Source organism: Gracilinanus agilis, chromosome 3 (assembly GCF_016433145.1).
Source record: "Gracilinanus agilis isolate LMUSP501 chromosome 3, AgileGrace, whole genome shotgun sequence".
Lineage (NCBI taxonomy): Eukaryota > Metazoa > Chordata > Mammalia > Didelphimorphia > Didelphidae > Gracilinanus > Gracilinanus agilis.
This window is the reverse complement of record NC_058132.1, coordinates 128,899,284-128,922,825: the sequence shown is the minus strand read 5'-3', so window position 1 is coordinate 128,922,825 and position 23,542 is coordinate 128,899,284. Positions and strand designations below refer to the sequence as shown.

The window sequence follows — 23,542 nt, the reverse complement described above, 5'->3', positions numbered from 1 at the left end:
GAAAATTGAAAAGATATAAATTGAACCATAGAAATTGAATTCTTCTATTTTTAGTATTACTACTAAACCTCTTCTTCTGGATAGTCTTGATATCTCAATTAAGGTCTTGATTTTGATACTTAATAACTATATGATTCCCAACAAATCCCATCACTTCTATGAGCCTCAGTTTTTTCATTTACAAAATAGGGATAATATTTGTCATATTGTACAATCTCATAGTGAGGAAAACTTTATAAAGTCTTAAATCCCTTTGCTGATATATTTTTATAACTTACTTTTGGGGTGAAAAAAAGGCTAATGTAGGAGTGAGATTTACTAATTTTGTTCTAAGATTTTCAGACCATGTGTTGTATGGATATAGAATGGAAGCTTCAAGCTTACATTGCTATTACATTTTAATATAAAGTAGACTTGCATTCATTAGTTTCCTTCAGTTCAAATGCCAAGTAAAGTGAGGCCAACAAATTATTTCTGGAATGCCAACTATGTGCAAAACATTATTTAGGCTGTAAAGGAAGATAAAAAGGTAGATGAGCTATAATCGTTATATTTCAGTAATTAATAATCTAATAGAACAAATAAAACATCTATACAAATAAAATACAGGTATAATAGAAGGTCACCAGAAGACAGAAAAGGCTCTGGCTAAAGAGGCCAAAAATAAATACATGGATGAGCACCTAACTAACAGCAAGGACCCACTGCAATAGATCCAGTTGTATTTCCTGGTGGCTTTCCTCTCTACTCCATTTCCCTATTCCTCCCCTTTACCAAACCACCTAGGAATTATTCACCCACAGAATTTGTTATTTAACCCACAGATATTTTTATTAGCATAACAGTATAGAAGAGGAATTCAAACTAGATGGCTAATGTATTAGCCTAGATTTTTTTACCTAATATACCACCATTCATTTTCATTTAAGTGAGAATAATAACATTAAAGCAGTGGGATTCAGCAGGAATAATGGCTAAAAACTATATGTAAAATAAATAATTTCATTTGCAATATTCATATCACATTTATAATTTTTATAAAGGATTCCCATTGTAACACACTTTATTAGTATTCACTCAGCTTCTTTTTGAACATTTCCAATTAGAAGGAACCCAATGCTTCCCAAGACAGCCATTTCACTTCCAAAATTGTTATGAAATTTTTCCTGACACTGTGACTAAAATATCTCCTTTGCATCTTCCAGGTTTTACTCCTAGTTCTACCTTTTGGATCCACAAAGAATGAATTTAATTCCTCTTCCATATGAGGACTTTTCAAGTACATGAAAACAGCTATCAGGTCCCTAGCCTTCTCTCATGCAAGCTGAACATTGCTAGTTTCAAGTGATTTCATACAGCATGAACAGGAAGCCCTTCGCCACCTGATTGCCATCATTATGCTCTTCAGCTCATTGTTGACCTTTATGAAAACTCATCTACCTTAGATCTTCTAGACTTGTCAAAAAGTTCAGGTATTTGAAATCAACTCATTCCTCCAAATGCACAAGTTAAGAAGGGAATCATCTTTTTCATTCCTACAGCATACAAAGGAAAAGCAAAAAATATTTTTTAAAAGAATGCTGTGTCAATTTTACACTTATCTGGCTTGGATGTAACTACAGTCCAGACAGATTATAAAGGACAAGAATAAAGGCTGCTAGAATTAATGGAAAACTAAGAACTGAACACAAAATTCTAGAAAAGAGGTTATAATCTCTTTAAACTATTACTGACCAAGCAGAGTATAAAGAGACCATAATCTCTTTTTTCCTACAAGGTTCATCTTTCTTAACCTAGTCCAAGATCATGTTTATTTTTTTGGCTGTCATATCTAATAGTTGACTCTCATTAATTTTACAATTCATTAAAACCTTTAAATCTTTTTCAGACAAACAACTGTTTAATCATGCTTCTTCATCAGTATCCCAGGCTTCTGAATTTATCCTACTACCTCCTGCCACAAATAGAACTTAGCTCTACTGGATCCACTTTTTCAGTCCCACTTTATTAGCCTCATATAAGTGACAATGAACACTAATATCAGATAAACAAATCTAACCTAAGGCATTAGACAACTACTGTGTCTGTGTTCTCCTATACCAGAAAGTGCCCTAATTCGAGTTCCAGAAAACCTATAAGAACAAGGAATCAATTTTTAGATATTGGAGGAAGTATTTTTATAGGACTTCAGGGCTCCCCAAATGCTGCCCTTTTTATATGTTTATAGGACTAGCCCTGTCTTTTAAGTATCTTTAGGGTAAACTGTTCTCGCTAGTGTATAAAGACTTGGCCTCTGATAGATCTCCTTGCAGCCAGTTTTGTTATGAAAATGGTTTTTTTTCATATACTATATTATTTTTATATCAGGGTCTTGGATTATAAAGGCCCCAAATCCATTCCTATATATTAGGGGGATTTTTTGAACTCCATTCATTCTACAGATTTTTGCACTCTCTTTGTTTCAAGGAATGTGATTCTTTCATAGACTCTGGTTAACAGGAAAGTTCTGCAATGATACTTTTACAGCGTCCATGACCTAAATACTAACAGTCCACTAGTGTTGCCACCAATGTTGCTAAATATTTATAAGACATGAAATATAACTGCTTTCAAATAATTAAAAATGAGTATCACATAGAGGGCAATGGAGAGAAGCCTATAGTTGATGTCATCAGGCTGTCAGACATAATGAAAAAGGAAGTATGAAGATTTGTTGTTATTGTTGTTCAGTCATTTCTGTTGTGTCTTTCTCTCCATGACCCCATTGATGATTTTTTTAATTGAAAATTTTTACTTAATTAATTGATTTAGAATATTTTTCCATGGTTTCATGATTCATGTTCTTTCCCTTCCTCCCACCTACCCCATAGCCAACAAGTAATTCCACTGGGTTTTACATGTGTCATTGATTCATATTATTAATGTTTGCATTAGGGTTATCGCTTAGAGTCTATATCCCTGTTGGGGATTTTCTTGTGATTTGTCATTTCCTTCTATAGCTCATTTTACAGATGAGGAACTGACGTCCAAGACCACACAGCTAGTGTTTGAGACCATATTTGAATTGAGGAAGATGAGTCTTCAGACTTCAGGCCCAGGACTCTCTCCATTGCACCATCTAGCTGTGAAGATAACCAATATATACCCATTTTCCTTACTTGTACAGCATACATCTATATCTCTATATCTTGACTATGTCATTTACAAAGTACAAATGAGTGGCACTGATACCAAGAAAAATATATAACTTCATTCTGGGAAGGGTTGAGGATATAGAAACACAATATAGATTTTTGGGTAGCCATAGTTATTAGTCATGAATATAACCAGCCAGTTCTTATTCCAGTTAATTATTTGGTTTTAGCCTCCTGTTACTGGTCTTCTTGTAAATAACTTACTAAAGATGACGGCATACTCTGCAGTACACAGTTTCTACCCCATAAAGTAGATGGGCACCAGAAATGGCCAGTAGATAGCCATCATGTCCCAATATTCCTAATATCCTTTTATTTTTCATATTATTAAACAGAATCAAATATTTAATGTTCTCCAGTGTTTGCTTATCTGTTGCTCCTCTTGAAAAAAGCCTATTTATAGTACTAATAGCCTGGTTTTTCAAGTATGCTGCTTCATCTTTTTTCTGTTTTTCCATTAAATAAGCTATTAGCAGCAAGTCACTGTTCTGGGACTGGGTTGCCTTAGATTAATAAGAATTGTGCATGAATGGCTTTCAATCATGCCCTCCCTATTTGCACACACCTGCTCTAGGCAGATATTTCCACAAGAAATTCCTTTTATAATTCTGCAACATAGCACATGGCTCATACATGAGATTTAATGACCCCCAAATATCATTAATATAATTACTTTGGCCTCTTCAGAGATGTTCTTCATATGAAAAGATAAAAAAATCAGTTTTCAAGAACTAGAATGAAAGAATTTATCATGTTGTCAAGCAAATTCTGAACCCACCTTCCCCCATTACCTAGCAAATATTATATGCTACATATTATTGATTCCTTACTAATTTCTTTCTTCTGTCATATACTAAAGATTCTAGAATAATTACAATGCCTTGCTTCCTAGAAAATCCTTTTCCTTCTAAAGAATGATTTTTCTTTGTGCACTCCTCCAGATATATTTAATTACCTTTTTCATAAATGGGGTATTTGACTCTTTGAATATCCCCCAACAAATGATTTTAAGTGACAGACTAAAGAAAATATCTTGAGTTTGATCTCTAGTGGTAAAAATTATCTTTTTTTGATCCTGTAGTCACCTACTATAGTAGTCCATGTATTTTAGTATAGGAAATACCCATAACCATTTTGGTATAGGAAATGCCCATAACCACAAATATCTGCAAGTCCTAGAAGACCAAGGAATGCTATATTCTTAGAGGAAACTAGGGAGATGATGGGGAGGAAGTGCTGCCACTAGGAGGAAAGTGTAACTATGGCCAATTTTTTCAGTCAGTATATCCTTTTACTTCTTTTTCAGAGTTAAAATATGAATGGCAAAGGGTATGCTTAAATCTGTACATGGTCAATATCGGTCAACAAAAAGACATTTTATTCTTGCTTGGTAGGCACTGAAACAACTTTTTTTTTTAACTAAACTTTTATATGATGTGTTATTATAGTCAAAGGAAACAGTTCTCCAGATCTCAAAAGATAAACCTTTCATCTAGATGCAATGTCAGCTAGTACTATTCTCTGAGTGCAAAATTAATAGTATTTCCACATTGCAGTTCAGATGAACTAGACAGCTAGGTTGTTCAGTGGTTAGAGCAACAGAGCTTGAGTCAAGAATACTAATGAAAATGATGATGATAACTAGCATTTATCTAGTTGCTAGATAAGTTACACACAGTGGTTTAAAGTTTGCAAAGTATTTTACAAATATCTCATTTAATCCTCATAGCAATCACCATTTTATAGAGAAGGAAACTGAGGCAGACAGAAATTAAGTGCCTTGCCAGGGATCACAGGACTAATAAGTACCTGAGGTAGGTTTTGAACTTTGGCAGTTAGGTAGTAAAGTAGATAGAATGCTGAGCCTAGAGTCAGAAGGGCCTGAGTTCAAATCTGTTCTCATATAATTTCTGTGTGATCATGGGCAAGTCATTTAATCTCTACTTACAGAGAGTTCATCATCTGCACAATAGGGATAATAATAGCTCCCAGATTGTTATGAAAGTAAAATGAGAAAATATTGGTAAAGCACTGTACAAATAAGCACTATGTAAATGCTAGCTATCATTATTATGGTTTTTAATTGTCAACAACCAGCCTTCCCAAAAGAAATTCACAATATGTTGTGATTTAGAAATATTTTATTAATAGGATTAAGACATTATCCTGAACATTGTGATTAATGAAGTTCTCTAGAGGCTGTATTTTTAGTTATATAGTATTATTTTATTAAAAAACTACTAAAGATTTCTAAACTAGCCTGTAGACTTGCTACAGAATCTGAACAGATGTTAAAATAACCTGAGTGGGTCCTACCAGAGAAAGATGTGAGCAAAAGCTGCTGAGCCACCAGGCTTGGGAACAAAAGAAGAAAAAACCTGACTACCTGCTTGGAAAGTCAATATATTTTCTCTGTAACTCAAGAGACTTTTTTCCAGAAAGTGGGGGATCTTCAGACCCAAGTCACTGGCATGTGGCCCCATCAAACTTCCAACCCTGTGTCTGCCTGGCTGATTGATGACTTCATCACTCACTTTATTTACAGAAAAACAAGGAGCTAGTCCTTGTAAAAACCTGCTAATTTTTACATCTAGACAAAAGAAAGGAGGGCCCAACCTAGCCTGGGAAGAAACAGTCTTCTGCTTAATAATCAAACTGTTTGAGTTTTCAAATCAAAAGGCTTTGGAGAGAGCCAAAAAGGGGTACAAATTAACTTTCCACAGCACCAGGAAGAATCTAACCTAAAATTCAATCAATGAAAAATAAATTGCAAAGCTGGGATGTTAACATTGTGAAAATATCTCTCTTGTATGTACATCACTGTATGCATATTTTTCTCTCTCATTAAAATATCTTGAGGACAGAGAATGCACTTTCTTCTTTCTTTATATTCCCAAAGTTTAGGATAGTGCCTGGTCCATAGTGTGCTTAACAAATGCTTGTTAATTTATTGGAAGACTGACTAAAAGTCCATAAAATTACCAAACTGAACCATTTTCAAACTGTTATGGGATGTTGTTCCAAAGGCAAATACAGATGGGAAACATCCAAAACCACAAATAGATCTACCTGTGTATCTGAGTATTAAAGGATTTGACTTAGGGATTTTTTTTTAAAACCCTTGTACTTTGGTGTATTGTCTCATAGGTGGAAGATTGGTAAGGGTGGGCAATGGGGGTCAAGTGACTTGCCCAGGGTCACACAGCTGGGAAGCGTCTGAGGCCGGGTTTGAACCTAGGACCTCCCGACTCTAGGCCTGACTCTCACTCCACTGAGCTACCCAGCTGCCCCTTGACTTACGGATTTTAATATAATCTTGGGATAAATAAGTGATATAATTATATATATATGTGAGCCCAATAGTCCTGATGGAGCTTAGAAAAAGGGAATAAAAGGATTTATCAGTTTTCTCTAGTATGGTCCAAGAGAAAAGATACTCTAATTTTGGATAACTAGTCTCAGCCATAAATTTGCCTACACTAAAGAAGGGAAATTTAACAGTTCATAGCTTGAAATGTATTTCAGGAACATCTGACTCTTTTTTCTTGAATTCTATGTTCAAGTGATTTTCTGATACATAATTATTTAGTCCCTGGGTAAGCCAGGATTGCCCCCTATGTAGATGACTGGACTATAATGTAAAAGCCTATTAATAGGCCTTCCTGCTTCAAGTATTTCTCTTCTCCAAATCATCATTCTCACAGACACAAAATAATCTTCCTAAGGCATATGTCTGACCATGATACTTCCCTGTTAAAAAGTATGAGGGAAGATGGGTAAAAGGGCAGGTGCCTCAGTGGATAGAGAGCCAGACCTACAAACAGGAGATCCTGGGTTCAAATATGGCCTCAGACACTTCCTAGCAATGTGATCCTGTGCAAGTCACTTAACCACCATCATCTAGTCCTTACTGCTCTTTGAGGGAAGGGAAGGATTTTTTAAAAATACTCATGTAAACATGTAAAAATACTCTACAATTTTTAAAAAAACAAATAAATAGCTCTACATATTAAAGATACAGAAATACACCAAAGGAAAAGTGAAAAAAAAAATACTCAGTGGCTTCCCATTGCTTCTTAATGAAAACGCAAGCTCCTGAGTCTAGAATTTGAGATTCTCCAAAATCCAGATTCAATCTATCTTTACTAACTTTTGGCATTATTCTCTTTCATGCACTCTACTCTTGGCCAAATTGGCCAACCAGCTATTCCCTCCTTATCTTTGCTTTTCAGAACCAATTCTTTTTAAGCTCAGATCAGTTGCTACAATTTAGGTGAAGCCTTTGTTAATCCACCCAGGTTAATGTTCCCTCCTTTCTCAAAATATATTTTCCAGTTACCGGTTATATCCTCCAGTGAAATATCAACTCTTTTAAGTCAGGGCCTATTTTGTTGTCTTTGTATCCTCAAGGCCAGTTCATTTCACACACAAGGCTCTTAACAAATATTCATTGAATTGAATATATGTCATGAATGATAAAGTGGGTTTTTTCACAACGTCTCATGTGAAAATCATTTTTGGCGATATGTAATAACCTAGTTATATACTCCCAAGCATTTTTCCATTGACCTTTTAGTTATCTATAACTTATATTCTTCAGAGATGATGGCATCCCATACTTCTTATTCATATGACATAACTAGGAAATTATTAGTGTTCAGAAGATGGGCTTTAGTGCTTTTGCCATGGACCTCCAATTCAAAGTCAAGAGGCCATCTAACATGGGGTGGGGGCTCCCTAACTTTCCACTAATATTGCTATAACACAAGTAGAGCACTGGAACTTGCCACTAATTCCTCACTCTTGCCATGTGACTGACCCTCTTATTTTTCACTCAGATTTTCATTTGATGGCATTTTTTATTCAAAGTTTTAATTTAATTTTATTTTATTTAAAGTATTTTATTTTATTTATTTATAATGGGCATTATTTGATTCAAAGGCAGTCTTTATTCAAAGCTTATGATCCATATATGGCACAGTCTAGTCATACTACCATGCACCTCTTCATTAACCTAACTATGATACTCATCTAATTCTTCAGAAACTGTAGCATTCCATCATTTGCAACCATATAACAACATTGTCTGAATACTGATTAAAAAGATAAATCTTTGTTTCAACAAGAAGCTGAAGGTCAGGAGCTTTAAAGAGATTTTTACAATTTCATTTATGGAGGCTTAAGCCAAATTATTTTGAGTGTTTATGAATCTTTTCCAGGATACTTGGCAGAGTGCCCAAGCTTGATACAAGCTCAGCATCATTAACAAACAGAAGAATCTTGAGGAACTCTCCAACAATAAGAAATCCCTCTTTAGTCTATATTCTGTATGTAGCTTCTATTGGAAAAGAATTGTGAGGAAGCTAGGTGGCACAGGGATAGAGCACAAGGACTGGAGTCTAGAGGACTTGAGTTCAAATTTGACCTCAGATACTTTTTAGCTGTGTGACTCACAAGTCACTTAACCCCAATTGCCTGGCCCTTACAACTCCTTTGTTCTAAAATTGATACTAAAAGAAGGTAAGGTTTAAAAGGAGAAAAACAGCTGAGCATCAGGACTCTATAAAGTATCTTTAGAAAAATCTATAATGCAAGAAGGCACTGGTTTAACTATCCACCCTTCAAAAACAGACTGAAAGATAAATGCATATTGCTCTTTACTATGGCATAGTGAATAAAGCATTAAACCTGTAGTCGGAAGACACATGCTTGAGTCCTGCCTCAAATTCTTAAGTATTTGTTTGATTATAGGAAATTTACAGTAACTCTCAGAGTCTATGTCCTCATTTATAAAACAAAGGCAATATATTTTACTACGTACCTCATGAAGTTATTATGAGGAAAATGATTTATGAACCTTAAAGCTCCATATAAATGATTATATTATTTACATTTAAAGATATATCATAATATGATATTCAACTGGAAAATTCATTGAGTTAGCAACACATACACATGTATACATACCTGTATATGTACACATATACAAATACATGTAAATAAATAATCCTGACCAAGCACTATATATGATCAATAAATTGGACCCAGAATTGAGTAGAAAAAAAATCTTCATGTATAGTAGATACTTAATTTTTAGTTAACTGAACTAAAATAAGTCATAGAACTTAAACAGAGAAACACTGCATATAAAACAAAAAGCTTTCCAGAACTTATCAAGTTTAGTCACATAGTGATTTTATTCTTTTGTTTGATATATCCATATTTATCAGTATAACACACAAATCTCCATTTAAAACTGAAGAAAAAATTTAGGACTTTCTTGATAATTGTTTTTAAATATTTGAAGGACTGTTAAGTGGAAAAGGAATCAGAGTTGCACTGCTTGGCCCCAAAAGATTAGAATTAGAAAGAATGGATAGAAAATGCAGAGAGGCAGATTTAGGCTTTGATGTAAGGAAAAAACTCCTAACCATTACAATTACCCAATTTATGGGATCTCCTTCAGAGATAGTGATTTTCTCTTCATTGGAAGCCTTTAACAGCTACATGACACTTTTTGGTAATCACCAAAATATAAATTTGGAGCTAGCACTTAGCACAGTGCCTGGAACATAGTAAAGCTTAATATATTCATATTTAATCCAATGCTCTCATTTACCAATGAGGTAACTAAAGTTCAAAGAAACTGATAAAGTTCATACCCATAATAAGCACCAAAGGTAGAATTTGAACCCAGATCCTCTGACTCTAGGGACAGTGCTTATTTCAAAGATATTTTTTGTTCAAAGGAATTCTATAGGATAGGTTAATCTAGATTGCTTCTAAATCCCTTCCAACTCTGAGCTTCTGTTAAATATTTTAGAAATTAATTCCTAAGAAATATAAATTAATTTAAAATTATCTACTATGTATTATTAACCAAATCTTGGTTTCCTCTCTTAATACCAAATAACTGATTGTATATACCCTAGGAATAATTTCAGTTAAAGGTTGGTGAAAATAAATATCTATTTTTCCCAAATTTCGGATTCCCCCTGAAATCTATCCTTTTTTAGGGGTCCAAGGATGTCAAATTAAGAACCAGGTTTTAGGTAAAATTGGGGGAATTATGAGTACTGAGTTTTATTCTTTAGTAAATGGATAGAAATAGTAAGGGAGAAAGAGAAGCAAAATCGTCCAAAACCACTAATGCTAGGAGAAGAGGAAGAGGCCATAATTTGCAGAAGTGGAAATGGCCTGTTCCAGTAGTTAATTGTTGAGTTTAATTTAATTTAGTTGAATTGTGTAAAGAAATAAGACTGGGAGAAGGACTGACATAACGGAACTCCAGGATAAGGAAATTTTCTCTTTATTACAATGCCACAAAAAGAACCTGATTAGTCTTTCCCAGATAAAACTTTTTTGGGGGAGTGTGAAATTAGGAATAAAGCATTCTTTCCGGAGAGGTGAGAATAAATGGGATTGTTAAAATACCAATAAAGAAGTATGAACAGGTTTTTCTTTCGAGAAATAAAAGAGTGGCCAAATAGGTAAAGGGTGTGGGATATGGGTGAGAATTAACGGTACCAAGGCAAAACCGCGAATCAAGGTACAAATTATTAAAGTTCCTCAAATCTCCATCCCCCGGATAAAATTACAAGATCACTTCCGGGTAACGCCCCCTACGGTTTTCAGTGGCCTTAATAAGACAGAGGCCATCTTTCTACACATGCGCAGTCCATCGAGCCTCGCTTAAGTCCTCGGTGCCTGAGTAGGGCTTGCCGCTTTCTCCCGCCAGGCTTTCAAACGCAGCCTCTCTTAACACCCTAACACCCTCGTCCTGCAGCGTGGGGCGGCGCAGGCGCAGGAAGAAAGGCTACTGTGCGCCGGCGCCGGTACCTACCGCCTCGGATGCTGGGGTCGACGTTGGGTCGGGCAGGTCGGTTGCGAGGAGGGTGCTAGGTTGTCAGGCCCAGATCAGCACCCGCAGCACGGAGACGCAGGGAGCTATCGAGCCGGCTGGGGCAGGCGGCTCCGCCGCCCCCCTGGCCGCTGCTCCCCCAACCCCGCAGCTCACCTTGCTGGTTATGCAGCCTTGCGGCGCGCGAGAGGAGGCGGCTGCCGGAACGGGAGCTGGCGCCATCCTGCGGCCGGTGGCCTTGGTGGCCACAGCCCCTTCCCCAGCCCCGAGGAGTTGCAGCGCCTCCGGGAACCTCATGTCCGGCTATGAAGTGGCGGGAAATGCTGAAGACGAGACCGCCGAGGACGAGGCGGATCTGCTGGACACCTCAGACCCGCCGGGGGGCGGTGAGAGTACGGCCAGCCCGGAGGAGCTGGAGGACGAAGAGACCCACTCGGGAGGCGAGAGCGGCCGAGCGTCCGCGGGGGTCGCGGGCGGGAGCTGCAGCGGGGGCAGCGTGAGTAAGACGTGCACCATCGAGGGCTGCAGCGAGACCACGAGCCAGGTGGCCAAGCAGCGCAAGCCGTGGATGTGCAAGAAGCACCGCAACAAGATGTACAAGGACAAGTACAAGAAGAAGAAGAGCGATCAGGCCTTGAGTTTGGCGGGCACCGGGGCCTCCACCAGCGGAGGTGCAGGCAGTGGCAGCGCAGGCAGCATTAAGCTCGAGGTACAGCCATCCAGTCTGGAATCCTCGGGCTAGTCGGGTGCAGGTGCTTGGTGGCCTGAGCTCTCCTGTCAGTGGCGGGAATCGATTACTGTAAAAGTATTCTAATGTTTGCAAGCTCAGAGCTTCTTGTGCAGTACACTGCATATAATAAGAGCTTAATAAATGTTTGTTGGCCCACAGCCCAGTGGAGAAAGCTCCAGGCCTGCAGTCAGAAAACGAGTTCAGATTTGGCTCCAGACACTTTCTAGCTGTTGTCACTTGGATAACCTGTTGGCCTTAGTTTCCTCAATTGTAAAAAGGGGATGATAACCACCTCCCTGGAAGGACTGTTGGGAGGATCAAATGAGATAAAAATTGTGAAACATAGTGCATGACACATCCTAAGCAATTATCTATTATTATTATCTTCCTTTTAGGGAAATAGATTCTGGGTGTCCCGAAAGTCTTAGCTCAGATTAAAGTTATAAAAGCTTAAACTGAAATTTAAAATTATTAAAGCTGAAACCCTCAACAACAACAATAATTAGCACTGCACTTATATAGTGAAGTGCTTAAAGGTGTACGTATTAACTCATTTGATAATAGATGGATTAATTATACAAGATCTCATTTTGATAAGGTGGTACAGTGGATAAAGCTGGACTTATCAGAAAGACCCAGGTTTAAATGCATCTTGAGACACTTTCACTAGGTGTGGGAACTGCTTAATTGAACCTCAGCCAGGTACTTGAACTTAAAGTTCTTTGCAAACCTTAAAGCATTGTATATGCTGTGGGTTGTTATGGCCATCAGAATATGTGACAAGGAAAAACAAACCTTCACCTGAGGAAAGCAGTATGAACTAGAATGGGTGGGGCATATCTATAGAAAATCAAATGCAATTGACATATTGAAGGCTTAATTATCTTCCTTTTTCTCTATAATTGGTATGATTACTCCCTGAGAAAAAGCATTTCAGGCAAAATATCCCAAGATATTAGGATTTTTAAATTTAGTTTGCTAATATCTACCACTTTGCCAGTGGTTTATTTCATCTCCTTTGTGGAAAGAATAACTCGCTGTGAGCTTGAGCTCAAGAACTATCTTTTACCTTTCTTTGTATCCCCAGTGATTAGCACAGTATGTGACACATAGTAGATGTTTAATAAATGCTTATTGATTTAACACATCTAGGTAGGACTTAACTGCCTAGGACCCTGTGCGGTAGGGAATGTAGGAACTATAATTTTTACAGATGAGGAAAAAGACTTGGAGATGATGCTGCAGCAATTAAGTGTAGTGGTACCAATAGTTCTTACAGGCTAGAAGATAAATGCAGTTCAGAATGTTGTTTGAAATTTCTACAGGTTTGACTAAATCACTTTTAAGATCCCTTCCAAACTGAGATATTTAGGAGACTTTTAGCTCTCCTTGAGGAGAGGTAGTCAGGTAGAATCAAGAGGTCTGAACTTGGAATCAGAAGACCCAGGCTTAATACCTGCCTGGGATAACATAGTAGCTACATGACCATGAGCAAGTCATCGAAAATCTTTAGAACCTCATTTGCCTATAGGAAAATTCCTATATGGAATATTTAATTCATATTTATATATGCTGGCTTTGTCTAAAGTACAAAGACATTGAAGATATGGCCTTTACCTTCAAAAAGCTCATATCCTTGTTGAGAAGAAAAGACTTAAGTCTATAAAAAACATCTAACTAAAAAGGGCATATAATAGGTTTCAAGTTAATGGCAGAGACATATAGTTCCAAAGAGAGATCACTGGAATGTTTATGAGAGACATCATGGAGAGGGGGAAACTTGCACTTAGGATTTGAAGGATGATGCACATAAATTGAAAGGAAGTAGACATATAGACGGGCAGGAGAAAAGCATGAGAAAAGGTGAAGTGATATTGAAATGTTTGTTTAAGGCGTAATATATCTAGACCTTTATATTAGCATTATATCTATGTCTATTTCAACCCTCAAATTTTGAACACGAGTTCAGAAAAGTGCAGTCTTCTACAGTAGTTGGAGAAAAGTGGATTTATGGTCAAAATTCAAGAGTTAGACTAGAGCTAATTGTTATCCTCTGATAAAATTGGAGTCAGATTATAGAGGGGCACACAGGTGATATGGTGTTTATATTTGACTGCAGGTGTTAGCAAACAGACATGGATTATAAATGAAAAAAGGTTAATTGTTTTTATTTAATCATTTTTTATATCATTAACTCTAGGAAAGCACAGATTGCTCAGCATCTATTGGCAAACAAAGAACTGGTTCAATTGGAGATCGTCCTGCAAGACCTACTCTCTTAGAGCAAGTGTTAAATCAAAAACGACTGGTAAATATGATGATTTCTTTTATTAAATTGAAAAAATCTAAAAACGTTTTTTGGAATTTGTTTTGTTTTAAACTTTGAGAGGTAACTGAAGCTTTATGAACTGACCGACACTTAAATTTATAACTTTATATATACTGGAGCCTTGCTATGACTATCCTTAAGGAACAGAGTAATCATGTGGTAAGATAAGTCCTATATATTAATTAAATCCTTTAGTTTTTTCAGCAAAATGGAATTCAATGTGAACCTGTCATCATGAACTATATTTTTAGTGAATAGTGTTCTTTTTAGTGCTGTTGGTCTAATATTAAATGTCTCCTTTGTAAATTTTTGACTAGCTTCTGGAGATAGCCAATATCTTGATCCAAAAAAGAAATCTAGAATCTAACACAGGACATTTATCTTACAAGTTTAGTTATAGCAAGGATAAAACAAAATGATTGCATTTGAACAGTCTTTTCTTTTTAGTCCTATAAGATTTGCAGGATGTTTTTACATATATTATTATCATTTAATCCTCACAAAAATGCCAGGAGATAGTTATTGTTATACTTATTTTGTAAATGAGGAAACCAAAGCCCTGAGAAGTTAAGTGACTTTACTAGGATCTCACAGCTAAGTTAAGTCTGAAGCAGAATTTGAATTCAGGTCTTCCTGACTTCAAGTCTAGCACTGACCATTACACTGCCATCCAACCACTTTGAAAGGACTTTGAAAACTGTAAAGCACTATATAAATGTAAGGTAGTAGTTCTGTTAACATTCGTGTTTAAGTCAACTCAGGAATAATTTGTTCAGATTTGTGGAATAAGAGGGTTCGTTAGGCATATACTCCATTATATGCTATATTATTTCCATTACTTCTCAGTTTCTAAATGTGGAAGTTCCCAAAACTCTGTCCTGAGCCGCCTTCTCTCATTCGCTCTACTCCTGGAAACTTTATCAATTCTCATAGGCTTACTTATTACTTATAGTCAGTGAATTAAACATTTACTAAGCACCTACTCTTCACCAAGCACTGTGAAAAGCACTGGGGAATAAAAAAAAAGGCAAGTCAATCACTACTCTCAAGAAATTCACAATTAATGAGGAAACAACATGCAAACAACTATGTACATACAACTATCCATACAGGATGAATTGGAAATGAAAGGCTTCCTAGAGAAGGTAGCATTTTATCTGGGACTTTAGCGAAACTAATTGGGGAAGATTGAGGAAGGACATTTCCAGCATGGGGGAACATTGAAGATGCTCAGAGACAGTTTACAAATTTTCTCCACGTCAGCCCAAATCTCTTCCTTCAGCCTCAATCCAATCTCACCAAGTGCATATTGTATGCAGTTGCAAACTGTATGACTTGTAGGTTTCTCAAATTTACTGTGTCCAAAACAGAGCTCATCTTTCCCACCCAAATCACTCCTCTTCAAACTTCCTTTTTTTCCATCTTTTTTTTTTTTTTTTTTGCTCCAAGCACTACACTTTTCCCAGTCTCCCAGATTTGTAACTTCAGTACTAGGACTCAACTCCTTATTCTCCCTTTCCCTACAAGTTCATTATATTGTCACATCTTCATATTTCCCCATTTCAGACAACTTCAATGGGTCTCTTCTCTTAGCACATTACTTGACGCCCTTATCACCTCTTACCTAGATAACTACAGTGGCTAACTTGGTCTCCCTACCTCAAGTTTCCCTACTTCAGTGCATCTTCTAATTACATATTACAAACAAAATGATTTTCTTTTAAGTTCAAATTTGATCATGGTGCTTCCCTAATTCCTCAGCTCTGCCATTGCCTGTAAGACCAATCAACATCCACATGTGTTAACACATGAACAAATTATTAAACCTTCCTCAGGTCAAAAACTATTGTAGAAAGCTTGCTACTTTTCATACAAAATCATGACATAACTTCTGTCTTTACTATTATTCTATGATTTAGCATCATAATGTATATCATAGGTTCTGTTCTAATGCAGGTGGTAGCCTTATTAGCATATGTACTATAATATTAAAAATTAATATTATACCAAATGTAATATGTTAAATGTAATATCTAGAAATTGGTTTGGAAATATTAGTTTAAAAAAGAGAAAATATTATTGTGGTCGCCATTTTTAAAATAACCCTCAAGTCACAAGGGTGATAGTAGCTTTTAGCAATATAATTTTAATATAAACATAGTTTGGGAAGGAAATAAAAAAAAAATATTTCCTAGTCTACCACCCTAATCTTACCAGCCCACAAGAGTGTCTCCCCACTCAGCCACCAACCTCCAGACAAGAATGCCCCTCTCCTCTACCATCTCATTCCTATATCCTCTCTCTCCACATTACTTCCTTTTCCTGTGTGCTGATCTAGTGCATCTCAGGAGCCAATCAGAGTCTCTGTGTTTGGAGCATGTGTCAAGCTAATGGACTGGTTTGGATGAGCAGAAAGTTCATGACATTGGGGGTTAGAGATTCCATTTACACAGTACTAATAATTTGAGTTTAGCATTAGATATTAAATATAAAAAGTTTCATTTATTTGTAGGTCTGTTTTATGTTTTGGTTCCTAACATGAAACTTAATCTGGATGATACTAGATTATTAATATTTAAAATGACTGCATAAATAATCAGTGTGTTATACATTTTTTTTCCCTTCTTTTAAGGCACTTTTAAGAAGTCCAGAAGTTGTGCAGTTTCTGCAGAGACAGCAGCAGCTACTAAATCAACAGGTTTTGGAGCAAAGACAACAACAACAGTTTCCTGGAGCATCAGTGTGAAGGGACTAATTGAAGCTAGCCACAGGTTTAGTACCTTATTGTACTGACTGAAGATATTTTTATATTAAAGAGAAGTAGGTTACAGTGGTCAAGAAGAACACATGCATATGATTGTCATAAAACCTTTACCTAGAGATACATATATTTGGGGTTTTTTGTGATAGGTTTTTAGACTGTGGAAATCTGGATTTTGAAGAAATCTGGTTCAAAGTTACATTTCAAAAACTCCACCTACTCTCACTGTTTTAAAACATTTTTCAACCTAAATTTTAAAAATACCCCAAATCTTCCAACATGTTACCAGGCAAAAGGTCATAAATATGGTCATTCTTAAAATTATTATTAATGAAGAAAACAAGATAGTTACTTTCTGTGGAAGTTGTGAAAATAATAGTTATTGATATTGAATTGTATAGCTTAGAAATTCAGGAGGCCTGGGGTCAGGAGTATTCTTCTCTATGCTTTTCTACACACTTAAAACTGGAGTTAGCAAGGAAACAGTATAAAATGTGTTTATGTCTGTGTAAGAAGAAAGGTGGTAATAATCAGCTGCTTTATAGGACTGCCTCTGTCTTCAAAGATGCCCTGCTAAAGCCAAGAGGACTTCATAAAGGATATTGGAATAAAGAAAAGATAGAAGAAACTGCTTTATTATGTTGCCTAATATGACATTGCTTACTTCATGGGAACTATTAAATAGGATCTCTGTGGAAGAAGGTATTCTTTAAGTGTAGACTCTATAACTAGAGATTGTAGCCGATTCATCTTGTTCACAAATTGCCTGATAAAACTGACAATGATTTCATAACATTACTTTTTTTCATGGAAAATATTGAGAAGAGGAGGAAAAACTCTGTATTTTATGAATTATTCAAGAAATTGAGTCTTTCAAAATTGTTACTATCGAATAGATACCCAAAGAATGAAGTGAGATACTTTTATCCTTTCTTCCTGAGATAAAACTCAAAATCAGATTTAATCATAGCACCCAAAAGAATGTCAGAGTCACTGTGCAGGGGAAAAAACATACTACTGCCAAATGGGTATTAAGCCAGGTTGTATAGAAACATTTGTTTTTGGTAAGATGGTTTTTAAGCCATGGCCTCTACAGACAAGGTTCTCTGATAAACATTCAAAGACCATTCTTGTTCATTTTATGTATATAGGATTTATAACTTTATATTGATACAAAAAATACTAAAATAAAAATTTACATACTTTTGAGTTGTATCTTTGAGTTGTCTAAAATTAATTTATCCTTATATTTAGCTCCTTTAAACTGTAAAGGGGATCAAGTTAAATTGATCATTTATTGTCATGCTGGCATGTGACTCTTGTTTATGCCTTTGTTATTTTGGGCAGGAAAGCCAAACCTCTGTTGAATCTTAAGAATTGAGGATAACTTCTGCTTCTTCATCTAGAATAAGGGGCGTTGCTATACATTTGAGGTCTGAATAAAAAAAAAGAGTTTAAATGACTTAGATGTTAAGATATAAATAATACCAATATTAAGAATACTGTCATGATAAATGATATACTGGAATAGATGCCCTGGAATAGAACAGAGAAACTGGGAAATTTGAAGGTAATGTTGAGCAAGAAAAGTAGGTTTAGGAGAAGTAGGGCATAGAAAGAGAAGAAAAGATTATGATCATTTGGAAGAATTTTTGGACATGAAGTAGAACAGTTGTGGATGATGGCAAGATCAAGAGAAACACCACCCCTGTGTATCGCTGAGATGGAGTCAACATGCAAGCTGATCAGGAACTAGGGTTAGTGTGTCTGAGAAAATAGTAAAGTCCTCTGTTATGAGAGGGGGAATTGGGGTGGAGAAGACCATAAATCAGGCCCTGAACTGACTGAGAAGGACCTCCATCACTCAACTAAAACTTTTATCTCCAAAGTTATCAGTAATGCCACGGCCTTTTCTCATTCCTCAGCCTTCATGACCTCTAAGCAGCCTTCTGCACTATCACCCTCTTCTTCTGGATAGTTTCTCAAGTCTTAGTGACATGCTCTATCCTGGCTCCTTTACCTCTTCTCTACTTCAGTGTCCTTTGCTAGATATTCATCAGCTCATACTCACTCCCCTTGGGTTCCCCCCAGCAGTCTGTGCTTGGTTATCTTCTCTATGGTACAGTTGGAGATTTCATCAGCTCCTATGGGTTCAATTAACACTTTCAAGCCAAATGAGTCTCATCTGTTTTTCCGTTGTAACCTCCAATCTCACATTCACCTGTTCTACTGGACATTATGGCCTGGATGTCTCATAGAAGACTGATAGTAACCATTGCTGTCACCAAGTTCATCTTTCTCTACAAACCTTGGATTTCAAATCTCCCAGTTATGATCAAGAGCAGTGACCCAGCGTCCCAACTCTTCCGTTGTCTTCAAATCCCTCACTCTACCTCTTCACTCTTGTCCATCTTATAATCTCCTACTCTGTATGTTTCCCAGATTTGCCTCCTTCTCTGCTCACACAGCCATCACCTTTGTCCAGGTTCTTATCACCTCACACCTAGACCATTGCAATAGCCTGCTAATTAGACTCCCTGTCTCCAGGCTCTTCTCCACTTGGCTATCATCATGATCTTCCTTAAGGACAAATCTGCTCATGTCACCTCCTCTCGTACACTTGATTTCCAAATACTTTAGGACATAGCAGCAAGGTTGACCTTCCTTGTTCCTGGAGTTCTTTGACTTCCTTCGTAGCTCAGCTTATATCCTACCTTCTGCAGAGGGTCCTTCTCTGTGAGGGTTCCTGGTCCTGACACCTGCTGGGTGCCTGCCCTCTATAATTGTCTCCCATTTACCTTCTATATATGTCTTTTGTTTAGGTAAATGCTTCTCTGCACCTTGTCTCCATCATCAGAATGTGAGCCCCTTGAAGGAAGCCTTATGCCTGTCTTTGCATCCCCTACATTTAGCAGAGCACCTGGTTTAAAGTAAATGCTTAATAAATGCTTGTTTTGTTATATTTGCCAGATTGCTCTACAAAAACATTCTTTAAATTGGTAATTTCATCAGCAATCAGTGAATGAACGTATTTCGCAGTGGATAGAGCATCCCTGGAGTTAGGGAAACCTGAGGTCAAATCCAGACGCAGACACTAGTGAGCATGGGCAAGTTATTTAATCCTGTTTGCCTCAATTTCCGTATGTGTAAAATGAGCTGCAAAAAGAAATGGCAAACCACTCCAGTATGCCAAGAAAACCCAGATACAACTAAAATAACTCAACAACAAACAAATTTTATGGGTATGACAGTGTACCTCAAAATTGGTTTATTTTGCATCTTTTTGGTTATTATTGGTTTTGAGAGTTTTTTCAAGTATTTAATAATAATTTGTGTCTCTTTAAAAAATTATTCATGTCCTTTGACTCTTCATTATGCACTGGGAATTACTACTTTGTCTTTTTTAAAGGTTTCCTGCCAGTTATGGTGGCATATTCCAATAACTTCAGTTCCTGGGGAGCCTGAAGTTAGCATATTACTTGAGCTTGGGAGTTCTGAATTGCAGTGGATGGCTCTCTGCCAGCTGTGCATCTGCACTAAATTTGGCATTAACAGAGTGAATCTACAAGGTGGATTGAAAGAGGAGGGGTGCCACAAAGTTGCTTAGTTTGGCAAACCAGCCTAGGTCATTCACAAAGCAGGTCAAAGTTTCCATGAACTGGTAGAGATAAGAAAAAAAATCATTTAAAAATTTTTAAAAAAATAAAATTCCATATATTAGGTGTAAAGTTTGTATATATATTTACTCTGAATGTTTTCCTTGTCATTTTTCTTTTTATTTCAATAATATATGTTTATTATACAGAAATGTTTTATTTTCCTGTGGTCAAGCACACCTCCCTGGCAATTACTTTTGGTAAATTGAAAAAGAAAATCTCTCCTCCAATTGAGATATTTTATTCCATTCCTTTCATCATTTTTATAGTCATAGGAGGAGTGTATGGTCTAAAATATGAGTCTTTTCCTGACCTGTTGCCAATTAATGTCCCAAGTTGTTTGTTAAATAATTTTATTCTAAGTTTATATTTCCTATATTTATCAAACACTAATCTTTTGTGTACATTTAGTTGATACTCTAGTGCAGTGATGGGCAAACTACTGCTCTATTCTATTCTATTGATCCTCAAAAAGGCCACCTACTTCTCTCCTCACTCTCTTAACCCTTTACACTTTGACTTTCATCTTATTTCATCAAAGCTGCTTTCCTCAAAGTTACTAATGTCTTTTCATTACCATACCTATTGACTTCTCATTTCTGTCTCCTTGCCTCCTCTGCCACGTTGGCAGTGCTGATCACTCTCCTCCTTGACACTCTCTTCAGGTTTTTGGGACACACTCTCCATTTCTGTCTTCTTTGCTGGATCCTTCTCAAGATCATACCCTCTTACCACAAATGTCTCTGAGGGTTCTCTACCCTGGGCCCTCTTCTCTTCAACTTTTATACTTTACTTGTTGATCTCATCAGTTCCCACGTATTTAATTACCATCTCTCTGCTGATGATTTTGATGATTTTCATATCTACCTATCCTGTCCCAAACTCTCTGCTGGCCTAAATCTTGCATCTCCACCTGCTTTTTGGGCATCCAGAACTAAAATAACTCAATATGTCCAAAACAGAATGCATTATCTTTCCTCCTAAACCCTAAATCACCCACCTCCACAATATTCCCCAATACTGAAGAGGGTAACCCCATGCTCCTCACCCCTCAGGCTTATAACAGGAGTCACTCTGGATTCCTCCCTGTCTCCCATCCCCTCATATCCAAACTGTAGTCAAGGCCTGTCCATTTCACCTTCACAGCATCTCCCAGATAGTCACCCTTTTCACCTCTGACAGTGTCACGGATCTGCTGCAGGCCCTCATCACCTCACACCTGGATTATTGCAGTAGCCTGGGGGAGGGGGGTCTTTCCCCCACTCCAACCCATCTTCCATTCAGCCACTAAAGTGACTTTCTTAAGGTATAGATCACCCCTGTCCCAACTCCCCACTCAATAAACTCCAGGGGCTTCTTATTGCCTCCAGGATCAAATACAAAATACTCTATCAGCATTCAAAGCCCTTCATGGCCTAGCCCCCTCCTCCATTTCCAGGCTTCTCATACATTACATCCTAAAGCACAGTCTTAGATCCAGTGACACTGGATGGCAGTGACCCTAGCGGTACCCCAATAAGACTCCGTCTCTTGACCCTAGGCCTTTTCTCTGGTTGTCCTTTTGCCTGGAATGCTTTTTCCTCTGCTTTGACTACTGATCTTTAAGTCCCAACTAAAATCCCATCTTCTCCATGAAGCCTTCCCCAACCAGTGCTTTCCTCATTTCCCATGATTTCCTTCTGTTAATTATTTCCTATTTATCTATATTTAGCTTATTTTGTATAGACTTGGTTGCATGTTATCTTTTCCATTAACTTATAAGCTCCTTGAGGGCAGAGACTGGCTTTTGCCTCTTTTTATATCTCCAGTGCTTAGCACAGTGGTAATATTCACTGACTGATGGATGGATTGATCTGTTTCTCTTTTCCCAGTAGTAAAAAGTTTTGGTAATTGATAATTTGGAATATGTTTTAGAGTTGGGAGTATAAGACTATCTTCATCTATGTTTCTCCTTAGTGTGCTTCTTGATATTCTTGTCCACTTGTTTTCCATATAAATTTCACTGTGAATTTATCTAGTTCTATAAAGAAATCCCTTGGTATTTTCATTATTTCACTAACTATATAAAATAATGTAGAAGGCATTGACATTTTTACTATGACATGTAATCCATTCACAAAGATTGACTGTAATTCAAGTACTTGTCTTCCTTTATTTTGGTCACAATTTTAGCTTTTTTAATGTGGCGCTTGTGTATTTCTAGATGGGTAAATTCCTAAGTATTTGAAAGTTTCTGTTAATGTAAGGATTTTTAAAATTGTTTCTTGATTCTTATTAGTACTGTAAAAATAAAATAGGTGAGCACACAATATAAAGGACAAAGAACTAGAAAACAAAGGTTCAAAACTGTTTCTTTGTCCTTTTGATAGATGATATCAAAGTATCTTCAGTGGTAAGTCAAGTGAAGCTCAAATATGAACTTCCCTTCAGGGCCAGGCCCAAGGAATGCTAAAGAGACTCTTGTTTCTGAAAAATAAACTATTTATTTAAATATATATAAGGGAAAAGGATTTCTAAGTCTAAGGGATTCTAACTCCACCTAAATAAACTCCCAGGTCCCGAAAGGAACTACTTCTCCTGTGGTTCACAGGCTACACTAAAACTCCCTGATCTAACTAACCAAATTTATACTATTCTTCTTCGCCTTTAAGTTATAAAGATAACCCAGGCTAGCTGGTTGAGTCGCCACAAGATAAATGAATAGTGTTTCCCATGTTGGAAAAGAAAACACTCCACTCCTTCAAGTTTTCCACTCAGACAGCGATAGAGAGAGGCAAAGATGTTACCTTCTCTAGCCCTGAGAGAGAAAGAAGCTGCATGTGGCTCTGTCAACTGCCAGAAGCCCCCTCCTGGAATGCCACACCCAGAGAGTGTAACTGTCATAGAATGGCGGTTATAACTGCCAACAATTGAAATTAACACTCTCAGCTCTATTTGAGACTCCAATTCTTTCTCAAACCAGCTTCTCTACTTCTTCTCTCTAAACTAATAAAATAATACTTATTTTCTAA

General features: G+C 36.9%; 1 protein-coding gene across 1 annotated transcript in view; it reads left to right on the top strand.

The window, feature by feature from the left end:
- Nucleotides 1–18,073, top strand: part of LOC123241257 (regulatory factor X associated protein) — a 77,421-nt gene extending 59,348 nt beyond the window's left edge. The window contains 5 exon segments of the mRNA XM_044668954.1: nt 10,710–10,864; nt 10,867–10,952; nt 10,955–11,764; nt 13,986–14,093; nt 16,747–18,073. Of these exon segments, the coding sequence (XP_044524889.1) occupies nt 10,710–10,864; nt 10,867–10,952; nt 10,955–11,764; nt 13,986–14,093; nt 16,747–16,860 (1,273 nt within the window). The 3' untranslated portion in view covers nt 16,861–18,073.
- The last annotated feature ends 5,469 nt before the right edge of the window (nt 18,074–23,542 follow it).